Source organism: Mesocricetus auratus, unplaced genomic scaffold (genome assembly GCF_017639785.1).
Source record: "Mesocricetus auratus isolate SY011 unplaced genomic scaffold, BCM_Maur_2.0 Super-Scaffold_100042, whole genome shotgun sequence".
Taxonomy (NCBI): domain Eukaryota; kingdom Metazoa; phylum Chordata; class Mammalia; order Rodentia; family Cricetidae; genus Mesocricetus; species Mesocricetus auratus.
Window position 1 is genome coordinate 9,391,208 of NW_024429219.1, and position 16,009 is coordinate 9,407,216.

The following is a 16,009-nucleotide window of genomic DNA, read 5'->3' on the forward strand; positions in this document are numbered from 1 at the left end:
CTCCATTTAGTTTGATGTTAGCTGTTGGTTTACTGTATATTGCTTTTATTATATTCAGGTACTTTCCTGTTATCCCTGATCTCTCTAGGACCTTTATCATGAAGGGGTGCTGGATTTTGTCAAAGGCTTTTTCAGCATCTAGTGAGATGATCATGTGGTTTTTCTTTCGCAGATTGTTAATATGGTGGATTACATTGATAGATTTTCTAATGTTGAACCGTCCCTGCATACCTGGAATGAAGCCTACTTGATCATGGTGGATGGTTTTTCTGATGTGTTCTTGAATCCGGTTTGCAAGTATTTTATTGAGTATTTTTGCATCAATGTTCATGAGGGAAATTGGTCTATAGTTCTCTTTCTTAGTTGTGTCTTTGTGTGGCTTGGGTATCAAGGTAATTGTAGCCTCGTAGAAAGAGTTTGGCAGTGAGCCTCCTGCTTCTATTGTGTGGAATACTTTGACGAGTATTGGAATGAGCTCTTCTTTGAATTTCTGGTAGAATTCTGCACTGAAGCCATCTGAGCCTGGGCTTTTTTTGGTTGGGAGACTTTTGATGACTGCTTCTATTTCATTAGGGGTTATAGGTCTGTTTAGATTGTTTATCTGTTCTTTATTTAGTTTTGGCAAGTGATATCTATCCAGGAAATTGTCCATTTCCTTTAAATTTTCAAATTTTGTGGAGTACAGATTTTCAAAGTATGCCCTGATGATTCTCTGGATTTCCTCAGAGTCCGTTGTTATGTCCCCTTTTTCATCCCTGATTTTGTGAATTAGCATGTTCTCTCTCTGTCTTTTGGGTAGTTTGGACAGAGGTTTGTCTATTTTGTTGATTTCTCAAAGAACCAACTCTTTGTTTCATTGATTCTTCTCAGTGTTTTCCTGGTTTCTACTTGATTGATTTCAGCCCTCAATTTGATTATTTCCTGGCGTCTGCTCCTCCTGGGGGAGTTTGCTTCTTTTTGTTCTAGAACATTCAGCTGTGCTATTAATTCTCTAGTATGACTGTTCTCCAGTTTTTTCATGTGGGCATTTAGTGCTATAAACTTTCCTCTCAGCACTGCTTTCAAAGTGTCCCATAAGTTTGTGTATGTTGTGTCTTCATTCTCATTGAAATTGAGGAAGTCTTTAATTTCTTTTTTTATTTGTTCCTTTACCCAGGCATGGTGCAATTGTGCATTGTTCAATCTCCATGAGTTTGTAGGGTTTCTGCGATTTGTGTTATTGTTGAATTCTAATGTTAATGCATGGTGGTCTGATAAGATGCAGGGGGTTATTCCAATTTTTTTGTATCTGTGGAGATTTGCTATGTTTCCTATTATGTGGTCAATTTTAGAGAAGGTTCCATGTGGTGCCGAGAAGAAGGTATATCCCTTTGTATTTGGGTGGAGTGTTCTATAGATGTCTGTTAAACCCAGTTGGGTCATAACTTCTATTAATTCTTTTGTTTCTTTGTTAAGTTTCTGTCTGGAGGTCCTGTCTAGCGGTGAGAGCGGAGTGTTGAAGTCTCCTACTATTAGTGTGTGAGATTTTATGTGCATTTGGATCACCAATCAATGGTCATTAATATCCCTCAATGTCAACGGCCTCAACTTGCCTATAAAAAGACACAGACTAGCAGAATGGATACAAAGACAGAACCCTTCCTTCTGCTGCATGCAAGAAACACATCTCAACACCAAAGACAGATGTTATCTCAGAGTAAAGGACTGGGAAAAGATCTTCCAATCAAACGGCCCCAAGAAACAAGCGGGCGTAGCAATCCTAATATCTAACAAATTAGACTTCAAATTAAAATCAATCAAAAGAGATGAAGAAGGGCACTTCATATTCATCAAAGGAAAAATACATCAAGAGGAAGTCTCGATTTTAAACATCTACGCCCCAAATACAAAGGCACCTACATTCGTGAAAGAAACATGTTTTAAAAGGATGTCTGGTGCTCACGGCAAGTCCTTATGCCTCTTATTGGTCTCTGTCAGTGTTGATGCAACAGAACTACATCAAATGTCAAACGAAGTATCAAGAGCCTTTGTAACAGGGTTGTGCCTGAAGTGTACCTATCCTGGAATCACCACATTTCTCTGTTTGGCTTCTATTAAAAGTGTATGTTTTGACCTGGCGGAGGTGCTGCATGCCTTTAATCCTAGCACTAGGGAGACAGGGGCAGGAGGATCTCTGTGAGTTTGAGGCCAGCCTCCTCTATACAGTGAGTTCAAGGACTGTCTCGAAAAACCAAAAGGAAATACATAAACAAATGAAGTGTATATTTTGAACCATCTTCCACAATCAGTTATGTTTTATTGAAGTCAGCACATAACCACAATGGCATTTAGCAGACAACTTTGGGCTTTTTAAAACCTATTTTATTCTATTTATTTTGTACGTGTTGGTGTGTATGTGAGAGCTGGGTGAGTGGGGTGAGTGTTGAGGTTCTCACCTGTCCTGGCTGGGATGTTCTCCACTGACAACCTAATGGAGTTCCTGACTGGATGTGAAGATGCTCTCTGTATTGACTCCCAGATGCCACTGCTGTCCATTGGCTACCTGAGATAAAGTTTCATTCAGTAGTTTAGGCTAGACTCCATCTAATGGCAGTCTTCTTCAGCCTCCTTATTTCTGGGACAATCTCCAGCCACCATTCTGACCAGCTTCCACATATTTTCACACTTATTTATTTCTATTTGGGAGTATTTGTCCTGGACACATGTTGAGGTGGAGAACAACCAGGAGCGACTTTCTCTCCCACATGGAGGTTCTGGTAACTGAACTTAGATAGTAAGTCTTAAGATAAACACCATTGCCAGTGGTGCCCTTTCACTACACAGGCCCCTTGGTAAATGAAAAACATGTTTTCTTTTTATTTTTATTTCAGACAGTCTCACAATAATGTTTTGCATTGTCTAGAATACCATTTGTATACCTGGCAGGACTCAAGTCACAGGGATCCTTCAACTTCTGTCTCATGGGTATTGGGAATAAAAGTGTGGTCCACCACACCCTACCCTACCCAGGGTCAGGTTCCTCTTCTCCATCCAGTTTGCCTCCTGGGGAACCAATTGTGGCTTTTCCTTCAAGCCACTGTTCTTTGTTTCTATTTAATTTAGAAAAAGCTATTTCCCAGGGCAGTGATGGCACGTGCCTTTAAAGCCAGCACCTGGGAAGCAGAGGCAGTCTGGAAAAAGACAATTTCCGTTACCTCAGGCTGTCCTGAACTTGCTGGGTAGCTGAGCATGACCTTGAACTGTTCCTTCCCCAGCTTCCCTCTTCTGTCTTCTCAGACCTGCCACATTAGATGACAGAGAAAGGAGCTCAGCCTGGAACTCCAGAACACACTCGGTTATGACAATCAAAATTTCACCTTATTGTCTTACTGGGTTTTTTTTTTGTTTGTTTGTTTGGTTGGTTGGTTTTTTTTTGGCTGGCAGGCCCCATTGCCAGATTTTTTTATTATTATTTATTTTTAAGTTTAAATTTAGATTAGAAACAAGGTTGCTTCACAAGTCAGTTCCAGGTCCCTTTCCCTCCCCTCCTCCCGTGCCCTGCCCCCAACCGCCCCCCATTATCCCCTGATTTCCCCAGGGAGGGTGAAGCCCTCCATGGGGGTGTCCATAGTCTGTCATTTCATCCAGGGCAGGGCCTAGACTCTCCCCCAAGAATTCAGGGTGAGAGTGCATCTCACATTGTTGGATGGGAGTCCAAAGTCCATGTGTATACTCGGGATAAATACTGATCTACTGCCCAAGGCTCAATAGATTAGCTAGGCCTCCTCACTGACACCCCCATTCAGGGGGTCTTGATCAGTCCCATGCTGGATTCCCAGGCTGATGCCTGGGATTCAAGAGTTAACCCTTGTCAGGTCAGCTGTTTCTGGGGGTTAAACCAGCCCAGTCTTAATCCCTTTGGTTATCAATCCTCCCTCTCTGTTACTGGCTTTCTTGAGTTCTGCTCAGTGCTTAGCTATGGGAGTCTGCCTCTTCTTCCATCAGCCACTGAATGAAGGTTCTAATGTTTCCCAGACTCTCTGCCCATGGGATTGTAGGCTGGCACTCCCCAGATCTATGTCTAAATGCCATATATGAGAGAGTACATGCCATGTTTCTCTTTTTGTGACTGCGTTACCTCACTCAGGATGGTTTCTTCTAGTGTCATTCATTTCCCTGCAAATCTCAGGATTCCATTGTTTTTTTTTCTGCTGAATAGTACTCCACTGTGTAAATGTACCACATTTTCTCTATCCACTCTTCAGTTGAGGGGCATCGAGGCTGCTTCCAAGTTCTGGCTATTACAAATAATGCTGCTATGAACATAGTGGAAAAGACATCCTTGTTGTATGAATGGGCATCTTTTGGATATATGCCTAAGAGTGGAGTTGTTGGGTCTTGTGGTACGTTTATTCCCATTTTTCTAAGGAATCTCCATACAGATTTCCAAAGTGGCTGAACAAGTTGGCACTCCCACCAGCAATGGAGGAGTGTTCCCCTTTTACCACATCCTCTCCAGCATAAATTGTCGATGGTGTTTTTGATTTTAGCCATATTGTCAGGAGTGAGATGGTATCTCAGAGTTGTTTTGATTTGCATTTCCCAGATGGCTAAGGATGTTGAGCACTTTCTCGAGTGCCTCTCGGCCATTTTAGACTCCTCTATTGAAAATTCTTTATTTAGTTCTGCAGCCCACTTTTTAATGGGATCCATTGGTGTTTTGGAGACGTGCTTCTTGAGTTCTTTTTAAATTTTGGAGATCAACCCTCTGTCAGATGAGGGGTTAGTGAATATTTTTTCCCATTCTGTGGGCTGCCTTTTTGTCTTGCTGACTGTGTCCTTTGCCTTACAGAAGCTTCTCAGTGTTAGGAGGTCCCATTTATTAATTGTTGATCTCACTGTCAGTGCTACTGGTATTATGTTCAGGAAGCTGTCTCCTGTACCAATTCATTCAAGGGTACCACCCACTTTCTCTTCTAAGAGGTTCAGTGTGGCTGGATTTATGTTGAGGTCTTTGATCCATTTGGACTTAAGGTTTGTGCATGGTGATAAACATGGATCTATCCGCATTCTTCTACATGCCAGCCTCCAGTTATGCCAGCACCATTTGTTGAAGATGCTTTCTTTATTCCATTGTATATTTTTAGCTTCTTTGTCAAAGATCAGATGTTCATACGTGTGTGTGTGTGTGTGTTAATATCAGGGTTTTCGATTCCATTGGTCTACCTGTCTATTTTTGTGCCAATATAAAGCTGTTTTTAGTACTATAGCTCTATAATAGAGCTTGAAGTCAGGGATGGTGATGCCTCCGGACGTTGCCTTGTTGAACAGGGTTATTTGGCTATCCTGGGTCTTTTGTTTTTCCATACAAAATTGATTATTGTTCTTTCAAGGTCTGTGAAGAATTGTGCTGGGATTTTAATGGGGATTGCATTGAATCTGTAGATTGCTTTTGGCAGGATTGCTATTTTTACTACATTGATCCTACCTATCCAAGAGCATAGGAGATCTTTCCATTTTCTGAGGGCTTCTTTAATTTCTTTCTTTAAAGATTCAAAGTTCTTGTGATACAGGTCTTTCGCTTGTTTGGTTAGCGTTACCCCAAGCTATTTTATGTAGTTTGTGGCAATTGTAAAGGGTGATGTTTCTCTGATTTCTTTCTCAGGCCTTTTATCATCTGTATATAGCAGGGCTACTGATTTTCTTGAGTTGATCTTGTAGCCTGCCACTTTGCTGAAGGTGTTAATCAGCTGTAAGAGTTCCCTGGTAGAGTTCTTTGGGTCATTGATGTAAACTATCATATCATCTGCAAACAGTGAAAGTTTGACCTCTTCCTTCCCAATTTGTATCCCCTTGATCTCCTTTTGTTGTCGTATGGCAATGGCTAGAACTTCAAGTATAATGTTGAAAAGGTATGGAGAGAGTGGACAGCCTTGTCTTGTTCCTGATTTTAGAGGAATTGCCTTGAGTTTCTGTCCATTTAGTTTGATGTTGGCTGTTGGTTTACTGTATATAGCTTTTATTATGTTTAAGTATGTTCCTGTTATCCCAGATCTCTCCAAGACCTTCATCATGAAGGGGTGTTAGATTTTGTCAAGGGCTTTTTCAGCATCTAGTGAGATGATCATGTGATTTTTGTTTTCCAGCTTGTTTATATGGTGGATTATGTTGATGGATTTTCGTATGTTGAACCATCCCTGCATCCCTGGGATAAAACATACTTGATCATGGTGAATGATCATTTTGATGTGTTCTTGGATCCAATTTGCCAGTATTTTATTGAGTATTTTTGCATCAATGTTCATGAGGAATATTGGTCTGAAGTTCTCTTTCTTAGTTGTGTCTTTGTGTGGCTTGGGGATCAAGGTTATTGAAGCCTCATAGAAAGAGTTTGGCAAAGACCCTTCTGCTTCTATTGTGTGGAATACTTTGAGAAGAATTAAGAATTGGTATAATGTTCTTTGAATTTCTGGTAGAATTCTGCACTGAGACCATCTGGACATGAGCTTTTTTTTGGTTGGGAGACTTTTGATGACTGCTTCTATTTCCATAGGGGTTATAGGTCTATTTAAATTGCTAATCTGTTCTTGATTTAATTTTGGCAAGTGATTGCTATCCAGGAAGTCGTCCATTTCCTTTAAATTTTCGAATTTTGTGGAATACAGGTTTTCAAAGTATGACCTGGTGATTCTCTGAATTTCCTCAGAGGCTGTTGTTATGTACCCCTTTTCATTTCTGATTTTGTTAATTTGCATGTTCACTCTCTGCTGTTTGGTAAATTTGGACAAAAGTTTGTCTATCTTGTTGATTTTCTCAAAGAACCAACTCTTCGTTGCATTGATTCTTTGTATTGTTTTCCTAGTTTCTACTTTATTGATTTCAGCCCTCAATTTGATTATTTCCTGGCATCTACTCCTCCTGAGAGAGTTCGCTTCTTTGTGTTCTAGAGCTTTCAGCTGTGCTGTTAATTCTCTAGTATAACTATTCTCCAGTTTCTTCATGTGGGCACTTAGTGCTATGAACTTCCCCTGTAGCACTGCTTTCAAAGTGTCCCATAGGTTTGGGTGTGTTGTGTCTTCATTCTCATTGAATTCTAAGAAGTCTTTAATTTCTTTTTTTATTTCTTCTTTGACCCAGGAATGGTACAGTTGTGCAATATTCAATTTCCATGAGTTTGTAGGTTTTCTGCAATTTGTGTTGTTGTTGAATTCTAATTTTAAAGCATGCTGGTCTGATAAGATACATGGAGTTATGCCAATTTTTTGAAGCTGCTGAGGTTTGATATGTTGCCAAGTATGTGGTCGATATTTGAGAAGGTTCCATGTGGTGGTGAGAAGAAGGTATATTCTTTTTTATGTGTATGCAATGTTCTATAGATGTCTGTTAATCCCATTTGGGTCATTACTTCTATTAGACCCTTTGCTTCTTTGTTGAGTTTCTGTCTGGTATTCCTGTCTAGTGGTGAGAGTGGTGTATTGAAATCTCCCACTGTAAGTGTGTGGGGCTTTATATGTTATTTAAGTTTTAGTAATGTTTCTTTTACGAATGTGGATGCCTTTGTATTTGGGGCATAACTGTTCAGGATAGACACTTCATCTTGGTGGATTTCGCCTGTGATGAGTATGTAATGACCTCCTTCATCTCTTTTGATTGATTTTATTTTAAAGAGACAGGGTTTCTCTGTATTACTTTGAAGCCTGTCCTGGAACGCGCTCTGTAGACCAGGCTGTCCTCGACTGCAAAAGATCCGCCTGCCTCTCCCTCCCCAGGGCTGGGATTAAAGGTGTGTGCCACCAACACCCAGCTCTGTTGTCTTACTTTTTACCTATTATCAGACACAGATAAAACCTGAGCTGACTCTTACTCAGAACAATGTGGGAAACATATGAATAAAATTCAGCCAGCTGAAGGAAGGATGAGGCTGGAGGATTGTGGAGATTCCAAAACAAGATCATCCGTCCCAGAAGTCATTCATGAGCCAAGAGCATAAGGAAGTAAATAAATGAATGAATTACGAAGTCAGTGTTGTGAAGGGAATCCGTGCGTGGACTCCTGATACTCATCCTAGGGTCTGAACTGTCTTTGTTTCTTCGTGACCCTTGGAGCTTTGGTTGAAAGTGAATTGAGAAAGAAGTTCCATAGAAGATTAAATGGGTAGAGCAAAATCATCCAGTCAGATGGCAACTTTTGTTGGTGGTGCAGCTGCTCAGGGGTGAGAGGAGAAAGTTCTGTAAAAGTGACATTAGAGCCAGAGAAGACACTCGGAGCTTCGGAGCCTGTCACCACTGTCCAGATCAGGTAAGTCCTTTACCTCCATCAGGACACCCGAACTACTTCAGAGACATTTTAGACATAAGACAGCATGGGGCATCCTCCAGTCTGTCTCTTCATGGACAGGTAGAAGACACCGGGCTTCAAAACCCAGGTTCACTTTCTTCTCTAGTGTCCTCTGTGCTTGCTTGGTTTAATTTCGGCTGTTGAGACAGGGGGGTTTCACTGTGCTGCACAGGGTCTCCTAGACATGGCCAGAATGCTGCACTAGGTTGGGGATCAAGATCCTCCTGCCTTGGCCTCCTAAGTGCTGGAACAGCCTGCATGCTCCACAGTGTTCTGGTTCATCTCAAGTAATTGTCTTTTTTTGTTGTTGTTGTATTGGTTTTGGTTTTGGAGACAGGGTTTCTCTGTGGCTTTGGAGGCTGACCTGGAACTAGCTCTTGTAGATCAGGCTGGTCTTGAACTCACAGAGATCTGCCTACTTCTGCCTCCTAATTGCTGGGACTAAAGGTGTGTACCACCACTGCCCAGTATCTAAAACTTTTATATATTTTTATGAACTGCAAAAAAAAATCATGTAAACTTCAGAGATCCACCTGCACTCTGAGTAATTCAGCTACGTGTTATGACCCGGGCTTTAAAATTCTCTCCATGACTGAAGAGATGGCAAAGCTGATGAGACACCGCTCTGGCTGTTCTTCTATAACCTGGGTTCCAGTCCCAGGACCCACATCATAGATCACAGGCATTTGTAAGGTATATAAAGCCTTCTGTTGAGGTGGGCACTTCAAGAAAATAATGCACATGCATACATGCAGTTCCAATAGCCATATGCCAAAATCAATATTATTATTTTAAAATTGAAATTGCCGGGCGATGGTGGTGAACACCTTTAATCCCAGCATTTGGGAGGCAGAGGCAGGTGGATCTCTGAATTCGAGACCAGCCTGGTCTACAAGAGCTAGTTTCAAGACAGCCTCCAAAGCCACAGAGAAACCCTGTCCCTCGAAAACCCCCAAAAACAAAAAATAAAAATAAAATTCCTGGGCTGAAGAGATGTCTCAGCCTTTAAAGGCTAGGTTCACAACCAAAAATATAAAAATAAAATTCCTTTAAGAGGCTAGCTGGAATAAGTTTTTGTTTGTATGTTAGTCTTGATTTAGTTCTGTTTTTTGTTTGTTTGTTTGTTTACTTGATTTTTTTAGAGACAGGGTTTTTCTGTTGCCCTGGACCTCACACTGTTGACACTGTGGCCTTGAACTCACAGAGATCTACTTGCATTTGCCTCTTGAGTGCTGGGATTAAAGGCATGTGCCAAGACAGCCCAAAGATTTCGGTGTTTTCTTTTTTTTTAATGAGAAATGACATACACTGTAATTTAGGTAAGTTTTAGGTTGTTCAGTTCTTTGAGGGCTTTTGAGGCATGGCTTCACAGAGCCTAGACTGTTTTTATGTGTCTGGCTGTTTAGCTCTGTCTCTGCTACTGTTGGTTTCAGTTACCAAGAGAGACCACAACTGTGTAATATCTTGGATCTCACTCTGTAGATCAGCCTGGCCTTGAACTCACTGAAATCCACCTGCCTCTGCCTTCCAAGAGGTGTGATTAAAGGCGTATGCCAACACCTTTGATATGGTCTTCCTTTGTTTCCTTTTTTTTTCTTTTTTGGTTTCTCTGACTTTGGAGACTGTCCTGGACTAGCTCTTGTAACCAGGCTGGTCTCAAACTCACAGAGATCCGCCTGCCTCTGCCTCCCCAGAGCTGGGATTAAAGGCGTGCACCTCCACTGTCCCGCTTCATTTTGCTTAATGTGTTTGTAATCCCAGGAATTAGACTTCATGGGTTGCAGTTTTGTTCTTTGATTGAAATAGAAAATTGTAGGCTGGGCGTTGGTGGTGCATGCCTTTAATCCCAGCACTCGGGAGGCAGAGGCAGGTGGATCTCTGTAAGTTCGAGACCAGCCTGGACTACCAAGAAAGTTCCAGGACAGCCTCCAAAGCCACAGAGAAATCCTGTCTCGAAAAAACCAAAAGAAAAAAATAGAAAATTGTTTTGTTTAATTTTTTTTTATTTTTAACACTTTTTTACAGGCGGGCATTGGTGGCGCATGCTTTAATCCCAGCACTCCAGAGGCAGAGGCAAGAGGATCTCTTAGTTCGAGACCAGCCTGGTCTACCGAGTGAGTTCCAGGACAGGCTCCAAAACAATACAGAGAAACCCTGTCTCAAAACAAACAAACAAACAAACAACACTTTTTATTATATATTTAAATTAGAACCAAGCTTACTTCCCATGTCAGTCCTAGTTCCCTCTCCCTCCCCTCCATGCCCACTCCCCCCCCACCAACCCCCCCCAGTCCCCCATCCAGTCCCTACTCCATTCCCCAGGGAGGGTAAGGCCCTCCATGGGATCTCTAGAGTCTATCATTTCGTTCCAGGGAGGGCTCAGGCCCTCCCCCAAGTGTCCAGATTGAGAGAGCATCCCTCATGGTGGGATGAACACCCAAAGTCCATTTGTATGCCAGGGATAAATACTGATCTACTACCTAAAGCCCCATAGATTGCCTGGGTGTCCTCACTGACACCTACATCCAGGGGGTCTGGATCAGTCCCAGGCTGACTTCTCAGCCATCAGTCTAGGGTCCAAGATCTCCCGCTTGTTCAGGTTAGCTGGTTCTCTGGGTTTCACCAGCCCAGTCTTGACCTCTTTGCTCATCACTCCTCCCTCTCTGTCATTGGGTTCCAGGAGTTCAGTTCAGTGTTTAGCTGTAGATGTCTGCCTCTGCTTCTGTCTGTCACTGGATGGTATGTAAGATAGTCATCAAAATCATTATTAGGGAGGGGCATTTAAAGTAGTCTCTCCACTACTACTTAGGTTGCCAGTTGGTGTCATCCTTGTAGATCTCTGGAGTTCTCACAAGTGCCAAATCTCCCCTCAAATCTAGAATGACTCCCTCTATTATGGTATCTCTCATCCTACTCTCCTCTATTCTTCCCCCAACTCAACCTTCCTGATACCTTGTTTAATTTTTTTGAGACAGGGTTTCTCTGTTTAGCCCTGGCTGTCCTACAACTCACTCAGTAAGCCATGCTGATGTGCCTCTGCCTCTCAAGGTTGGGATTAGAGGCATGTGCCATCACCACCCACCTAATTGAATTTATATCATTATCTTGAAAAACAAGCCAGGGGATGATTTCGTTAAGAGGGGCCCCAAGACAGTGGTACTTGGGACAGTGCCTGTGGGAAAACAATGACTTCTACTTGGTCAATTTGACAAGTTCATACCTCAAGCTAACATAAAAAGAAGCCAGGAATCCTAACACTAGAGATGTGAGGAAGCCAATTCCATGTTCTAGGAAAGCATGGGGTCCAAGAGTAACTTTGTCTCTCTGTAAAATAAAAGGGAATGATTGAGTTGAATGCAGCTCAGTGGAAGAGCGCTGGTCTACAATGGGCCAGCATCTGATCACAGCCCAGTACCAAACAACCTCAGTCAAAACCAAGGGAACCCATCAATAGAATTGTTTTTGAAATCTCTATTACTCGCCTGGCCTCAAACTACTATAAACTAGATTGGATGGGATCATCCTGCATCTGCCTCAAAAGTAATGAAATTTTAGTCTCTTGCCAACCAGACTGACTTCATGCAGGACTTGAAAGGCAAATGCTTGAATGACAACACACTGAGCAATAAGGTCACATCAGATTGGCTAGTGTAAAATTCTAGGATCTTAGGGTGAGTTGAGTTCAGCCTTGACTACACAACTAGCTGTAGGCAACATAGTGAAAACCTGTCTCAACAAAAACAAGTTGATACAAAGACAGAACCTTCCACCAGCCCTCCAAACAAACACCTAGTGCACTCTCTACTACAGAGTAGTATGATATAGCTAGGTGCCACAAACCAGGATCTAAATCTTTGAAAATTAAAGCAAGCACACATTTCACAGATTCTCTAGGCAGAATCAGTTAGTTGAAAGCATAATATGGGTAGGGTGAGCACATAACATTCCCATTGTCCCTAAGAGGTGGTTAGTGTCCTTTTTGCCAGAAGGAATGGAGCTCAGATTTTTCCTTTCTGGATTCATCCTTCCAAAGGGTATGGGATTCAGAGTGAAATGACTGTGATGACTAACCCCAAGTCTCCAAGGCCAGAGTGATGACAGATGTTCACTGAGGGGGAGAAAGCTTCCTAAGAAAGACTCTGACAATATGTTCTCTCCCAAATTCTCCCCAGCTGGGATCATCTCCCTAAACTCAGAATGAATTTCCAGGACCCTCTCACACTCCTGCAGCTGGCAGCACAGAGCCTGGTAAAGAATGAAACCTTGGCCAAGTCTGTTCTGCAGGACCTGCCAAATGATCTCTTTCCCCCACTGTTCAAGGAGGCCAACACTCAGAGAAAAGCAAGTTTGATTAAGGTCCTGGTGGCACAGTGGCCCTACCCTCATCTTCCTGTTGGGTTGCTGATGAGCAACCCCACCTTGGAGACCCACCAGGCTATGTTGGATGGGGTAGACACATGGCTGAGACGAAGGTTTTGCCCCAGGTAAGCAATAACCATATAATGCCAAATAGCACACCCTGGGGTATATGGAAGAAACTTCTGGGCTCAGTGAGTATGGGGCCAAAGGTGGGCCAGACACTTTTGCTGGTATATTGGGTGAGGCCATGGCAGCTGTTGAGCCCACATAGCAAGCATCAATTAAGTTTGAGATGCCTCTTGGAGTCGATGTAGTCAAAGGAGAATGACCCTGTCCCTGTGTCTCCACCAGGTAATGGAAATAAGAGCTGAGAGAACTCCAGAGCTACTGAATGGAGGGAAACAGGACAGATGTAGCACATGTAGCTAAGGCTAAGAATTATAGCATGGCCAACTTGAGGTTCTGTGTTGGAGACCCAACACTGAAAACCACCAATATGAAGAAGACAGAGCAGACTGGAGGAGGGGGACTCCATCAGAGATGGAGAAAACAGTTTTGGGTTCAATTTACCTTCTGTCACTTCACTTTTATCCACAGAGGGCAGAAGCTTCAAGTGGTTGACTTGAGGAACGTCCAAGGAAAGAATTACCGCTCTACATCCATACTGAAGCATCGTTTGGAGGTCGTCACTGAACTTCAGCTCCCCCAGGACGAATACCAGACACAGCTGTTGCAGTGGATAGAGAAGAGAAAGGCTTCCCTGCAGCTGTGCTGTGTGAAGCTGACAATTGGGACATTATCATTCCACAGTGTCAGGAACGTCTTAAAATTTTTACAGCCAGAGTTCATCGAGGAGTTGGAATTGAATACAGTGTGGAGTCTCTCCACACTGGCAAAGTTTGTACCTTACATCACAAAGATGAAGAGTCTTCACAAAGTGCTGCTAGTACGTGTCTTCCAAGGAAGGACATTTCCTGACACAGAGGAGAAGCATGTCTCCAAAGTCATTTCTCTCTTTTCCAAACTCAGCCTTCTGCAGGATCTCACCATAGAGGATGTCTACTTCCTCAATGACCACGTGGCACAGTTGCTTAGGTAAGAAAGATGGAGAGCAGTTTCTGCTACCAGGGAAAATCTTTCTTTTCTACATGAGAGAGTAGCAGGCACCTGGATTCTGCAGAGCACTGTGCATTTCACAATGAATATGTAAGGGTGATCTTATCCCATGTGAACTGATTCAAGGGCCCTCATGGCCACGTATAAAGCTGAACAATGAAGTGGCATGGGCTGTCTGGACAGAGCCGCCATGGTAGGACAATCCTGTGAGTTAGGTCTAGTGAGGGTGGGTTGCAGTTTCCTCCAGAGCAATCCTGTCTGATCTAATGTGGAGGAACAGGACAAAGAAGAGGGTATGCACAGGGAGGGGAGGACTCAGACATATGCAGTTTCCCAGGTGAGCCCTGTGTTTAGATCTGGGAGAACCCATCCCAGTCTGCCCCTAATTCCCAAACAGTGTAAGCCTCTATTGAGAGCAGGAGTGGACTAAGTGGACAGGAAGTGGAAAAGCTGAGGTTGAGTCAGTCAGTGCTGAAGAGTGAACAGGTGCAGACATTGTGACAAGGAGTCGATGATTCTTCAGGAGGCAACCTGACTTGTGGCCATGTGGGTCCCTTCTTTCTCTTCCTGTGGGCCCTGTAGCCTAATGGTATCCATAGCAACTGTGGGTGTCTGCTTATCACTGAAGAACAGGAAAGGTAGCTGTGGAATGTGCCATCCCACCCTGAAGGTGATGCCCCAGGGTGAAAGGGGTGTGACCTGAGTAAGTGGAATCCAATGGGCAAAGACTGTGTTCATTGCAATCCCATGGCCACACTCACCCTGGCTATGTGGTCCCCTCTACCTCTACTATAAACTCACCAGTATGTTTCAAACGGTCTCTCCTTAGGTGCCTGACGACTCCCTTGGCGTGCCTAACCATCTCTCTCTGCAAGTTCTCACAGTCAGACTTGGATTCCTTTGCCCAGTGGAATCACTCCAGACTTAAACACCTTCAGTTGAGAGGCCTCATTTTAAGTGATTTGGATTTCACGCCTCTCAGAATTTTCTTAGAGAGTGTCGCAGACACCCTGCAAACCCTGAAAATAAAAGACTGTGGGATGAAGGATGCTGACATCAGGGTCCTTCTTCCTGCCCTGAGCCAACTCTCCCAGCTCACCACCATCAATCTCATCGACAATGACTTCTCCACAGATGTGCTGAGAGAACTTTTGCACCACACTGCCAACCTCAGACAGCTGACTAGGGAGCTGTACCCAGCTCCTAAGGAGGTCTATGATGACTCTGGCTATATCCAAGTAGAAGAATTTTCCCAACGTTGTGCTGAGCTCAAGGACACACTCTTCTCTATAAGGCAGTTCAAGGCACTCCGCTTTGGGAGCACTGCCTGCTATGACTGTGGCCAACGTTATATGCATGAACTGGAGACCACGCTTTGTGAGTGCCCACTCTAAGTTCCCTCTGGGTAATAAGACATGTGTAAAGGGAAGCTTTTTCTTTGAGAGAAGCCTTCCCACCCACCTGGTTCTAGAGCCGCATCAGTCCCAAATAAACACACAGGAGGCTATATTAATTATGAAGCTGTTGGCCTTTGCTTGTTTCTTACTGGCTAGCTTTGACTTAAGTAATTACCCCATAATTGTTAATCTAACTATTTCTCTTACCGGAGAATAGTTCCGGGCTTCCTACCCCATGATGGTTACATCTCGAACTCCTCTGTGTTTCTCCTTCCCAGAATCCTCCTGGACTCCTAGTCCCACCTATCTAGATTCCTATTGGCTCAACAGTGCTTTATTAACAAATGTACAGGACTTCCCCCATCATCTCCTCTTTTCTGTTTAAACAAAAAGAAAGGTCTTAACTTTAACATAGTCAAATTATATATAATAGAACAGTTATCAAGTAAGAACATAGTTACAATATTTTAGCAAGATTTAAAGAAAATATCATCCATCCCATCCTTGTGAGTCCAAAGTTCTATATGTAGCTTATCTTTTATCATAACTAAGGAAAACTATAATTATAACTATCTGTCTTCAACTCCATCAAAGACCACAGAAGGATAATATGTAAACACTAGGATTGACAGAGATATCTTACTGCCTGGACAGTCACCCAAAGGTCCTCTGTAACGTTGGGGCATCCATCTTCAGCCCATAGGCCACAGTGTGTCCAGAAGATTTCTCAGCAAAGCAGGAAATTTCAAACTGTCCATCTGCATTGGCAGTCTGTCAGTCATTTTTCTGTGTCCTGCAGAAAGTCTCGTAGACTCTTCCAT

The 16,009-nt window shown here is 43.0% G+C and overlaps 1 protein-coding gene across 1 annotated transcript; it reads left to right on the forward strand.

The window, feature by feature from the left end:
- The first annotated feature begins 12,513 nt into the window (after positions 1-12,513).
- Positions 12,514-15,185, forward strand: LOC101834874 (preferentially expressed antigen in melanoma-like protein 7). The gene is made up of 3 exons (XM_040734909.1): positions 12,514-12,800; positions 13,273-13,770; positions 14,621-15,185. Exons 1-3 carry the CDS (start codon positions 12,514-12,516, stop codon positions 15,183-15,185), a joined length of 1,350 nt encoding a protein of 449 aa, XP_040590843.1.
- The last annotated feature ends 824 nt before the right edge of the window (positions 15,186-16,009 follow it).